Source organism: Onychostoma macrolepis, chromosome 07 (assembly GCF_012432095.1).
Source record: "Onychostoma macrolepis isolate SWU-2019 chromosome 07, ASM1243209v1, whole genome shotgun sequence".
In the NCBI taxonomy this organism is placed as follows: Eukaryota; Metazoa; Chordata; class Actinopteri; order Cypriniformes; family Cyprinidae; genus Onychostoma; species Onychostoma macrolepis.
Window position 1 is genome coordinate 42,751,120 of NC_081161.1, and position 12,902 is coordinate 42,764,021.

Below are 12,902 nucleotides of genomic sequence, written 5' to 3' on the forward strand. Positions count from 1 at the left end.
AAGTAATTAGACCATTTATCTGAAATAACTGAGGGAAATCTTTGCATGCCGCAAAGGGAAGAGTGTGCAAATCTACCGAAGGCAGGTGGAGGTGCTGTTTGATGTGCATTCGTTTTTATCTTGTGATAGAGATAGAATTTACCTAAGCTGTTTGCACAGTGGAGAATCAAGCGACATGTTGCAGATGTTAGTTTTTCATGTTTTCTGTAGGTGATGCCCTGGTTGCTGTGGACGATGTGGATGTTACTTCAGAAAACATTGAGAGGGTTTTGTCATGTATACCAGGCCCCACACAGGTAAGTGCGAGTTTTGTCTTTTCCTTGCAAATGAGCATCTTTCTAAGACTAAATGCTTGAAACATTGAAACAATGAGCCAAAGTCTTTTAGAAGTTTGAAGAATGAAAATAAACAAAAGTATAGCTCAGAATGTTTATTTGGCTCTGTAGTCGTCTGCAGCAGTCAAATAGTTCAACCCTGAGGTAAATATAAGGATAAAAGCTGAGAAAAATCTTAAATCACAGATGCTTTTCACCACTTGTAAGACAAACGCTCAGTTTTCCTGCCCGCAGACCTCCCGTAAACTCACAAACGCTGAGGGCACATCAGGTCAACTCTACATTTTGGGAGCTGAGGTCTGTTGTTAAGGGATTAATTTGACTTAATTGGCTTGAAATGAGAGGTTTTTTTTTTTTAACAAGACATAATCATTTCAGATGAGCACTTTCTAAAAGTGGTTTTGGTTTCTGGTTTGTGCCTCTCGGGCTTGCGAGTAAGTGCTCGGCCTGACTGTTATTATTATTGTCCTGAAAACCCTCCAGACTAACAGTATTTTTTATATTAACAAATGATTCTGCAAATTGTTAAGAGTTAAACCTAATTTGCTTAAATGTGCTTGCTGAAATATTGGCGGTAATCTTGTCATAAACAAGACAAATGGACTGTCGATGTGCATTAAGCTTTGATAGTTTCCTCATGTCGTAAGCTGCCGCTGATATCTTTGGGTTGATGAGGATGTTGCTTGTTGCAAAATGTTGGTTTTCAGCTTTGCCGTTTTCAGCTGCATTTTCCATTTATGGCAAAATAGTGATTGACCCAAAACACTTCAACTGAACCCCAAACCCAGAAGCTGTGTGTAGTCTGAATGCACATTGCAAATGAGCTCTAAACTCAACTCAATTGGTGTTTGAAAATAAAAGCATATAAACTTAAAACAGTTGCAAAAACCATATATATATATATATATATATATATATATATATATATATATATATATATATTTAATTTTAGAAATGCACGTTTAAAACATTAGTGATCTGAACCCGGCTGTTAAACTTTGGCACGCAATGTGTCCTGCACTATTCATGCAAGAATGAGAGATGAGCTGTTACATCTCTTATCGATCAGTTTTAAGATTTTTTTTCTTACATTAATGGAGAGGTTTGCGCTATATAGAGATCAGAATATCATTGAGACTTGTAAATAACCACTTATTTTTTCAGACCTTCATTCTGCAAGGTTGTATTCAATTGATCAAAAGTGATCACAGTTTATAATGTGACAAAAGATTTCATTTTCAAATAAATGCTGTTCTTTTGAACTTTCTATTAATCAAAGTATCCTGATGAAAAAGTTTTCCACAAAAAATATGAAGCAGCAAAATGGTTTTCAATATTGATAATAATCAAATGTTTCTTGAGCAGAAAATCAGCATATTAGAATGATTTCTGAAGGATCACGTGACACTGAAGACTGGAGTAATGATGCTGAAAACAACTTTGGTCACAGGAATAAAGTGCATTTTAAAATATTTTAAAAGTAGAAAGCAGTTATTTTAAATTTTAATAATATTTTATAATATTACTGTTTATACTGTATTTTTGTTCAAATAAATGCGGCCTTGGTGAACGGAAGAGACTGCTTTTTAACTTGTTTGAAACAGATCCATTGCAGAAAGTCAGCATACACTCCTGTGAAAGATGCAAAGAACAAGTCTTAACATCTTATGTAGTGTTTTTAGTCTTTTTAGATTGTTTGTTATTTTTACTCAACAGAGAGTCCAAAAAGCTTAATTAAGAAAGAAATCATTTTTTTTGCAGTGCACTCTTAAAAATAAAGGTTCCAAAATGGGTTTTTCAAAGTGATTCCATATCATTTTGGCTCTGCAAAGAACCTTTGTCCAGTTCTTAAAAGTGCCATTTTTCTTCAAGTGAAGAACATTTAAAAAATCTAAAGAAGCCTTTTCCACTATAAAGAACCTTTGCATTGGAAAGCTTGTTAAAAGCACTTTATGGAACCATATAGAAGCCAATAAAAACCCTTTATTTTTAAATGTGGGGATGAGTTTCTCACAAGCAAGCATCACTCACAGAAGATGTTGAGTTCAGTCAAACGCTGATGGTCTGCAGCCGTGTTTTTCTGTAACTATAGCTAGATACCGCTTCTTTCTGAGAATGCTTTCCATTTGATCACTTCTCAAGCTGGTTTTGTTCACTCAGTTGCCTGAAAGAGGACGGAATGTCTAAATTACAGAGTTGCGTCGCCCGGCAGCGACGGCGGTTACGGTAACGCTTGTTTTTGTAGGCCACAGGAAAAGAGCCATTATCCTGTGGAGAGGAGAAAGGGAGAAAGTGATTAAAGGACGAGAACCGATAGCAAATTACACCGTAGGACAAAAAAGGACAGGCGAGACTGTTATGATATTAGGGTAGAGGAACTGTGCTCTTGTGAGGTTTCAAAAGACTTGCCAAGATTTTAAAATGAGCTTCGCCTCGGCTGGTGAAATTATGAGGTATGAGTTGCTTGATCGTTGACTTTCAATGTTAAGACCGATCTGAAGAGTTACTAAACCACAAGAACAAAACCATCATGTCCACTGACAGCAGCCTTTCTTTGGACACTGACACCAACACAGGGTCAGATTGTGTTTATGCTTTTAAGTAATGCTTTTATTCAATAAGGATGCATTAAATTGATCAAAATAGACATTTATAATGTTGCAAATGATTTCTATTTCAAATAAATACTGTTCTTTTGAAATTTCTATTCATCAAAAAATCCTGAAGAAACAGTTTTTGCAAAATATTAAGCAGCACAAATGTTTTCAACATTGATAATAATGAGAAATGTTTTTGAAGCAGCAAATCAGCATATTAGAAGGATTTCTGAAGTATCATGTGACACTGAAGACTGGAGTAATGATATTTCACAATTTTGATAATTATTGCAGTTTTTACTGTACACTAAAAATTACACTTACTTTAACTTAAAACATTCATAATCAAACTGGCTGTACAAGTTATCTGAACTTAAATTCTATTAAACTGACTTACAAAATCAAGGTGAATGTTGTGTAAATTAATAAATGAAGTTGAAATTGGTTAAAATAATCTGATGAATTAAAGTAATGGAAAAATATGTAAAAAACTGACTTTATCATTTTATAGTGTATTTTTGATCAATTTCATTTGGCTTTGCCATCACATGAATACATTATATTTTAAAATATATTCAAATAGAAAATTTGAATTTGAATTTTAAATTGTACAAATTTTAAATTGAAAAACTTTAAATTGTATGGTCAAATAAATGCAGCCCTGGTAAGCAGAAGAGACTAATGTCTTTCAAAAACATTACAAAATCTTACCGACAGTAGTGTAAGTATCATGAAATACTGTTTTGTTTTGTTTTTTGTTTTTTTTGAAGCAACATATAAATAAAAAATAATACTTGTATAATAATAGCTCTTAAAAGTGTCAGCTAGACCTCTTTTGGCCCTAATCTATGAAGACATCATATCTATATTTACGTGTATTTGCGACTTGAGGATGAATGTGTGATGTGAATGTGAGGTCGGTGTGGAAGCTGCTCTAATAACAGGCTGCCGTGGTTTTCCCGCCCGCTGTCCTCCAGCTGTTTGCGGTCAGCAGACACTCATGTGCGCTCGGCTCTACATGTCAAACAGCCGCGTGGGAGTGAATACGCCGCTTTCTGTGAGCTGCTGCTCTCCTTGATCTCTGAGTGCACAGCGTTTATGATCTGTACAATCTTAGAAAGCTACTTTTTTTTTTTAGCAGCAATATATGGCTGACTTTGGAGCAACATGTTTACCTTGAATCTTAAACTTTATGTGTGAGTTAAATGCTTCGGCTCTTCTGCACACCAAGGATGCATTTATTTTATGAAAAATACAGTAAAAACAATAATATTGTGAAAAATTGTTACAATTTAAAATAAAATTGGTTTCTGTTTTAATGTATTTTAAAATGCAATTTATTCCTGTGATCAAAGCTGAATTTTCAGCATCATTACTCCAGTCTTCAGTGTCACATGATCCTTCAGAAATCATTCTAATATGCTAATTTGCTTTTCTGATTATTATCAACAGTTGTGCTGCTTTATAATTTTGTGGAAACTGATTTCAAAAGAACAGCATTTATTTGAAATAGAAATCTTTTGTAACATTACAAATGCCACTTTCAAAATAATTTTGCATGTGGAAAATTAGACACAAAGAGATCAGATGTGGAGGAATGGCACAGTATTACTGCAAAAACTGTTTATGTTTCTGAATTACTGAAACAACTTGTGGTAGAGCACATTGAGTCTCTTTTTACACAACCGCATCTCTTTACACCATCATCATTCAGCCTTTCTGAGGTTATTTACTTAAGTTAAGCTTGATGTCAGGCTGTTGCACCAAAAATATAAGTTATACTTATTTATGCCAAGTAATACAACCCTGGCAATAACAACCATTATTATACCGCTGTGCTCAATATGCTCCATTATTTTAAGTTTAATTTTGCTTGACCTTGGTGCAAAGGAAAAAAGTTGTTGGCTAGTGTGTAAAATAAATTTGGGGATCTCAAATAACCATCATTTCTTGTCGTATTTCCAGTGTTCATGCTGAAATGAACAATTTCTCACACTATAAGAAAATTAATTCTAGAAAAAAGAGATGTTTTGGTCATTTTTGGTAATACTGGTAATTTTTCAGCCAGGACATTATCCATTAATTTCACAGACATTTTTATACACACATTTATGCCCTTCATTCATGTAATACAGTAAAATTATAATTAATTACTAAATTGAATATTGTTATAAAATAAATAAAAATAAATATTCTAAAATATTATATTGCAAATTATAATGATTTTTACAATAATTTAGGTTAATTTTCCTTATTTGTTAAATTTATGTACATTTACTGATACAGAAATACCTGAAAAAAAAAAGTTAAAATAATAAATTAATATCAGCCGATGGGTGTGGATGATTTACTGACAACGCGTAAATTAAATAACACGGGCACAATATCTCATTTACATATTGACCAACACAATATACCAAGCGCGGCGGAACTTAGTGTAAGGATATGTTTGGATTCGGATAATGGGTCTTAATGAAGAGAATATAACATACTTTGGTTAAAATTTCTCAAAGGTAGTGTAAAACAAAACCCTTTTTACCCTGTCAAAAACAGCTCTGTTCACAGCGACCCGTTTCAGTGCACGTCCCTTTAAATGCTAATGAGCTCTGCTCACCCCGCCCCTCTCTTCCGTGTGGTGACGAGCTGTTCTTATGAGACTGTAAACTTTAGCCGCAGAACTTGCTAACTAGCACATTATTAGGAAAGGCGATTTGCAAAGATTCATAAAAAAAACTTCATACTCAGTTCTTCTGTTGGTGAAGCTGGATCACAAATGATTCGCGCGAACATGGACGCATTTAGGTAGATCAGGGATCGGCGCATTCCCTTCAAATACAATCGTAATCTTTAGCGGCTCAGATCTCGGGATTAATTTATGACTGCTATGTTCATTATTACATCCAACAACAAAACACCTCAATTGCTTAGGAGACATTCTTGTCTACATCTGCTCCGGCGGGGAAAAAATGGTGGACTGTAACAGCTCACTCAGGGCGGGTCTAAGGTAAAACGCTAGTGTCAATCAACAGTCGTGGGAGGGGCCTGTGTCTGTGCGACATCACATTGACAAGAATCTGAGAATGACTTGATTTGAAAAAGGGGATATTATTTATCGGGATTTTTAAAAAACACTGGTTGGATTTTTATCATTATAGGGTGGTTGTGTACAAACACTGCCAACACACATTTCAGTTCACACAACATGTAAAAGTGAATTTTGCATCCTTTGTGTGTGTGTTTGTGCTACATTGTGGGCACACAGGTTTTCTGTAAGGGGTAGGTTTAGGGTTAGGGGATAGAAAATATCGTTTGGTCAGTATAAAAGTAATAGAAGTCTATGGAAAGTCCCCACAATTCACAGAAACAAACATAATATAATATAATAAACATAAAAAATATAAAACAATCATAAACATATAATATAATAATATAATATATTTATTTATAGAACATTTCATTTCACACTAAAACGCATGCAATTCAGTCCATTCAAACTCAATATGGAAAATGTCTATATATATCACACAGTACAGTGATTCCTGTTTTATAGACTTTTTTTTATTAGTGTAAGTGTATTAGAGTATTGTCCTGTCATCATCACAGTATTAATTTGAGGTTGTTTCTCAGGTGAGGTTGACTCTGGAGACGGTCTGTCCCGCCGGGATGGCTCCGGACTCGAGAGCGAAAACAGCTCCTGCGGTCAGTCAGCTGGTGCGGCTGCTGTGGGGCGAGGACACCGTCGAGCTCCAGATGTCCATCGCACATGTCCCACACATAGTCATGTACCTCTCGCTCAAACTGGACTCTGATTCACCGCAGGACGAGGTCAGTCCGTTTGACTTCATTCAGAGGAACACGTGTTCTGCGACTCTCCCCATTGATTGCATTTCAAATGTCATTTTCAGCTTGTGAGAACTGGGCAAAGCTTGAGCAGCTGTATGAGGATTTTTTCAGCGCTTAATCCATTAACATCCAAAAGAGTTTCCCCAGTTAAATCAGTCAGGATTGAGCATGAATGGCTCTGCTGTGCCGCTGACTCTCGGCTCGCGTTTACAGGAGGAAACAGGAGAAGAGAGCGTGACGTTTGCCTGCGCCTGGCTGAATAATTCACTGCGAGACGCTGCGTTCCCATCAGAGAGAAAAAACGCTCGACAGGACTTTGGAAAGTTTTGTTTTTAAAGGCTTGAATTACTCAATTCATAAAGAGAAGCAAAATGTGAATGAAAAGTTACGTTTGGTGGAAATGCAGCAGGGCGACTTTCACAAAACCTGTACAGAACATGTGTAGATTAAAAAAAACAAGATGATAACAAAAATAAGAAAATTGTAGTTAGAAATATGTTTAAGGCCATTAATGTTTTTTTTTTTTTTTTGTATTATGGTTATTTTCAAGACAATTAAACACATTCCCCAAAAAAAAATCACAATCTAAAAATATAATAAAAATGTAATTAAAAAGTTTATATATATATATATATATATATATATATATATATATATATATATATATATATATATATATATATATATATGTATATATGGAAAGTAATGCGAGTTACTGAAACAGTAATACATAATATGTATGGAAAGATAAAAAGAGGGAAATTATTTTGTTGTAATTTATTAAAATATAAAATATAAAACATTAAACAAATTACAGTTATTTCTTAAATATTTAATAATTATTTATTGAATTTTTTTAAATTTAAATCGGCATAAATGTTTTTTTCATAACTTTGCTTTAATGCTAAATATTATTTCTAATCTATTTAATCCCCCCCCCAGATTTTGATTATTCTTGTAATATTTTTGCAATAAAGTATATTGCAAATTACAATGCAATTTTAAAATTAAAATCAGTATAAACTAGCTTCAATTTCTTTATGCTAAATAATATTTAATTTCTTTCACTTTTTTTAAAGATATTTTTTACTGAAATATGATGTTTTTGACATTTTTCACCTAGTACAGGGAAGCGATATTTTAGTATTATTCATGCGCTATTATAATTTTTATTATTATTTTTAATTGACTTTTTATATTTTCAGTTTTCATTTACATTTTGTTTTTAGATTTTAGTCATTTTGTTATGTTGTTTTGCCATTGTTATTACTTTTTGTTCTATTTAAATATTACTATTTTGGTTTAATTATTTTCATTTCAGATTAAGTTTCTATTTCTATTAAGTTATCTATTTCAAGTTAGTAATTTTAGTGCTAACGTAAACTAAAAAGAAAATTAGAAATGATATTTTATCGCAGCTTTATTTCAGTTTCAGTTTAGTTTAGTTTAACGAGATAGTACAGGTCTTTTTGTTCCTGGTTCTGCAGAGCCACTTTCCTGTGAAGTTTAGATCCATCTAATAACACTAAACACACTCGAATCAACTAATCAGTGTCTCTGGCTTTGCTTGAAAATTGCAGCCAGGTGTGTTGGATCGCGTTTAAAACTAAACTCTGCAGGAATGAGCAACTCTGGCCTAGTCTTGCACAGATTTACACCCTCTACAATGATTTAAGCTGTTTTTTGGCCCACAGACGGCTCCTGTCAGGCTGGAGTTTTGAACACATCGAAGCAGCTTTTGTAAATGCATCCATCCAGGTGCTGATAGTTCAGAGCAGCACTAAATCTCTCTGTGTTGCTCTCAGTGGAAGCGTTTGTGCTCTGACTCACTTAAAAACCTCTTTCGTTGACTGATACCGCGCCGAGCTCTAATGTGAGTTTGAGCGTTTATAATGTGTGTTTTTATGCGCTGCAGCTCTCAAACCACAGGCCGCAGTGCTGCCTCAAGCCAAAACGACCACCTCTGAACGCTGGAAGAGAAGAGATAAGAGATGTGTGTGTGTGTTTGCGTGTGTGTGTGTTTGCGTGTGTGTGTGTGTTTGTGTGTGTGTGTGTGTGTGTGGTTTGAAGGAGGACATGAGAATTCAATTTCTCACACGAACTCAAATGCTCGTGGTCTGAAAGCGTTGCCAGGTTGAATCGTTCCTGCTCCGCATACTAATCAAAATGACAAAGGAAACGTCCCTCCCCTTCGTTCCCTCCTGCAGACAAACCTCAAGCGTCTCATGCTGCTGCAGTTTACGCATGAGAAGAATAGCGGCTCCTCATGGGAATATGTGTGGGTTTTGGCAAAGTCATGAGCTATGAGCTAGTCGTAATTTAAAGTCAATGTGTTTCGTGAAAGAGGAACATAACTTATGAAAAATGGCTGATTTACATGTTCCTAGTTTTAATTTTATGCTTCTTCAGAAAAAAGTTAATATTTTACTTGTTTATTTTTTAATTTACCCAATTTACTTAATACATGTTCCTAATCTTATGAATAATTCATGCTGCTTCAAAACTTTTTATTATTTTATTTTATTTTCAATTTAATTAATACATGTTCCTATCTTATGAACTATTTATGCTTCTTAAAAAGTTTTATTTTATTTTGTTTTAATTATTAAATTGAATTGAATTGTTTTATTTTATTTTATTTACTTGATACATGTTCCTTGTTTTATGAACAATCCATGCTTCTTCAAAAAGTTCATGTTTAATTTAATTAATTTAAATTTATTTGACCAAATTTACTTAATCCTAATCATGAAAACAATTCAACCTTCTTAAAATTTTATTACTATTTTATAATATTTTATTTTTGTTTTTTACTTTTATTTATTTACCCAACTTGCAACTCGTATGAACAATTCATGCTTCTTAATTTTTTCATTTACTAATTTATTTATTTTTTAATATTTTAATATTTATAAAAAGATATTTACAATTTTATTTAAAATAAAAATTTTCTGGTCAGAGTGAATGCTCACACTTCATTTTATTTTTGAGAGATATTTATTCTCTAATATATTTATTATTAAGCTATTTATTCTCTAAGATATTTATTATTATTATTTTTACTTTTGTCCTCCATTTAAGCAAAATGGTCTCAGATAAAAGTCATAAAGCATTTATGTTTATCATGATTATGTAAATATGCTGTAAAATGATTGGGGTCAGTATTAGCCGGGAGACTGATTTGTGTTTCCTCTCTGCAGCAGGAGATTTTGTACCAGTATCCGGCGTCTGAAGCTGCGGTTCATCTGAAAGCGGTGAGAGGCATTTTCCTGACGCTCTGTGACATGCTGGAGAACGTCACGGGAGGACAGATAGTCAGGTGAGGGGTTTTATCAATATTTATCTCTTATGCTCACCAAAGACTGCATTTAATTGATGAAAAAAGCAAAAAAAAACCATGCTTCATTAATTATTACAATTTAAAGTAACTGTTTTCGGTTTGAATATATGTTAAAATGTATTTCATTTCTGTGACGCAGCGCTGAATTTTCAGCTTCATTACTCCAGTCTTCAGTGTCACATGATCCTTCAGAAATCAGTCTAATACGCTGATTTGCTGCTCGAGTAACATTTCTGATTATTATGAGTGTTAATAAGAGTGCTGAAGTTGTGAGTGGTTTTGGTGCTGTATATCGTGTCCGTGTGTCTCTGTAGTTCGTCTCTGTGGCTCCTGCAGCAGTTGGTTCATGTGGGCTACTGGAAGGAAGGATCCAATCTTCTGGTGATCGCTGTACCTGCCAGCAGGTAATTCTCATATTTATAATCATCCCGCCTGCCAACAGCCCACTGCAATCTAGATAATAACTATAATAACTGTCATTATAATCAGCTCAGCTCCTAAAACTAAACAATAATCTCTATAATCATCCCGTCCGCATACGACTATCTGTAATCTAGATAATAACTCCAGTGATTGTAATTGGTATTGATCTTTATAATCAGCTCGTCTGATGACACATGATCTTGGACGTCATCTTCTCAATAATAATCAATAATCTCAGTAACCGGATCCATAATCCCAGATGTTCAGCTTGTTCATGACCATCGCTGTTTATTGCTCCAAGTGAAGAATGCCACAAAAATGTCGTCTCTCAGGATGTGTCCCAATCCACTCTCAAGTCTCTCAAGTAATCAGAAAAACCTTTATTTTATTTTTATTTTATTTTACAAAAGCATGAGATTTCTAATTTATTTATATTAATCTCTATTGAGAGTGGATGTTCACACTTTTTGGTTTAGACTTTTAAAAGATATTTGTATTTTTTAAATGTTATGTTCATTTTAAATTAGGGTTAAACAACAACAATTATAACAACAAGAACAATATTTATTAATATTATATTTAATGAATTACATTTTTTAGTTTCATTGTATTTCTCATTTTTCCACACTATTTTATTTCTAGCTTTAGTGTTGTTTTGTTTAATTAACAATTTTTGTTCTTTTATCTTTTTAATCTTATTTTATTTTATATATATGTGTGTATATACATATACATATATATATATATATATATATATATATATATATATACTGTATATATTTTAACTTTATTTGACTTATTAATATAAAAGCATCAGAAATTTTATTTTGGATATTTCTATTTTTAAATGTCATGCCTTTAGGTTCATTTTAAATGCGGGTTTACAACAACAATAATAATAATAACAACAACAACAACAACAGTAATATTAATTCTTATTATTATTTAAAGTTTGTTTAGTTTAATTGTAGTTTTCATCTTTCCATTTTTCATCTTTTCTTATTTTATTGCTAGCTTTTAGCATTGTTTTTGTTTAATTCCTAATTTTTTTTTTAATCTATTAGGATTAACCCCTTGAGATGTACCATCTCGTTTTTATGAGTATTCAGTAATATTTTAGTTTTGAGGTGAATTATAGAGGTTGTTTGAGTGTTTGTTTCTCAGTTTAATGTGCGTCTGTCCCGCAGGGTTCCTCTGTTGTATCTGCAGACTGTGATTGAGGGAGTTGTCCGAACGCTCAAGGTCATGTACGGCTCTCTTGAGAGGTATGTGTGTCTGTATATTTCTGGAGAGCGTTATGTGTGTGTGTGGATACAGCAGCTGATGACTGTGTAAACTCCCATCTCTCCTCAGCTGCTTCTGTGAGGAGGAGAACAGTCCTCGTCTGGATCACTTCTTCTGCCTCTTCTTCCAGCAGCTCATCCAGCCCTCGCGTTTGATAGACAGCTCCAGACCGCCCAGCCCCGACATCTCCGGGAGCCTGTTCTTAGACGGGCTGCCAGCTGTGCGGTGGCTCACTTTACCAGCAGACATAAAGGTGTGACTACTGAATGATGCATGAGCTCTGAATGTAATCACATGTCTCATGTAATGCCTCATGCATTAGTTTAAAGGAATATTTCATCCAATTCTGTCATTTACTCAACTTCATGTTGTCCAAATCCATATGCTGCTGTTTTTTGGTGAACATCCTCATGAAACTGGAACAATATGGGTGTAATATTAATAAATGGCGTGCTCTCAGGTGTTCATTATGTTTTGGCTGTTTCTCAGGTAGAAGTGGACACTGTGCTCTCAGACTTTGAGTCGTCAGATTTTGGTGACATGGTAAGATGAATTATTGAGCTCAGATAACCCGTTTTTTTTATTATCATAACTGCATAACTATGGGAAAACATTAAGGAATAAAATCAATATATGATTTGATGATTGGATGTTAGGTTGTGTTTTGCAGAGATACTGTAGTGCTTATTTTTAAAAGATAGTTTTGGTACTTGATATTAAATTATAATAAATATAAATATTTAATGAAATATTAGATGAAAACATAAAAATGTAAACAAATTATGATTATTGCCCTGAAATATTTATTTATATAACTTGAAGCACTAAAATAAGTTACTGAAATAAAAACAAAAAACCTAAATAAAAATTTATATTGACAAAAGCACATTTTAAAAAATCTTTAAAATGTAAATGGAAAATCTAAAAATAAAAACTAATTTAAAATGTTAATAAATGCATTAATAAATAATAATATAGATGATATTAAAAGCAAAATTTTATATATTATAATAAATAATAATAAAATTATTATTTATATTTTGTGTGTGTGTGTGTGTGTGTGTGTGTGTGTGTGTAAAA

The 12,902-nt window shown here is 33.3% G+C and overlaps 1 protein-coding gene across 5 annotated transcripts in view; it reads left to right on the forward strand.

The window, feature by feature from the left end:
- intu (inturned planar cell polarity protein) overlaps positions 1-12,902 on the forward strand; it is a 33,538-nt gene that overhangs the window by 6,333 nt on the left and 14,303 nt on the right. For all 5 annotated transcript variants that reach the window (XR_009272224.1, XM_058783250.1, XM_058783248.1 and 2 more), the window contains exons 3-9: positions 211-296; positions 6,560-6,757; positions 9,976-10,094; positions 10,430-10,519; positions 11,726-11,803; positions 11,892-12,075; positions 12,312-12,365. Coding sequence is in view for 4 of the 5 variants with exons in the window: in XM_058783250.1 (XP_058639233.1) it covers positions 211-296; positions 6,560-6,757; positions 9,976-10,094; positions 10,430-10,519; positions 11,726-11,803; positions 11,892-12,075; positions 12,312-12,365 (809 nt within the window). In the remaining variant the exon portion in view is untranslated. The remainder of the gene's footprint in view (positions 1-210; positions 297-6,559; positions 6,758-9,975; positions 10,095-10,429; positions 10,520-11,725; positions 11,804-11,891; positions 12,076-12,311; positions 12,366-12,902) is intronic.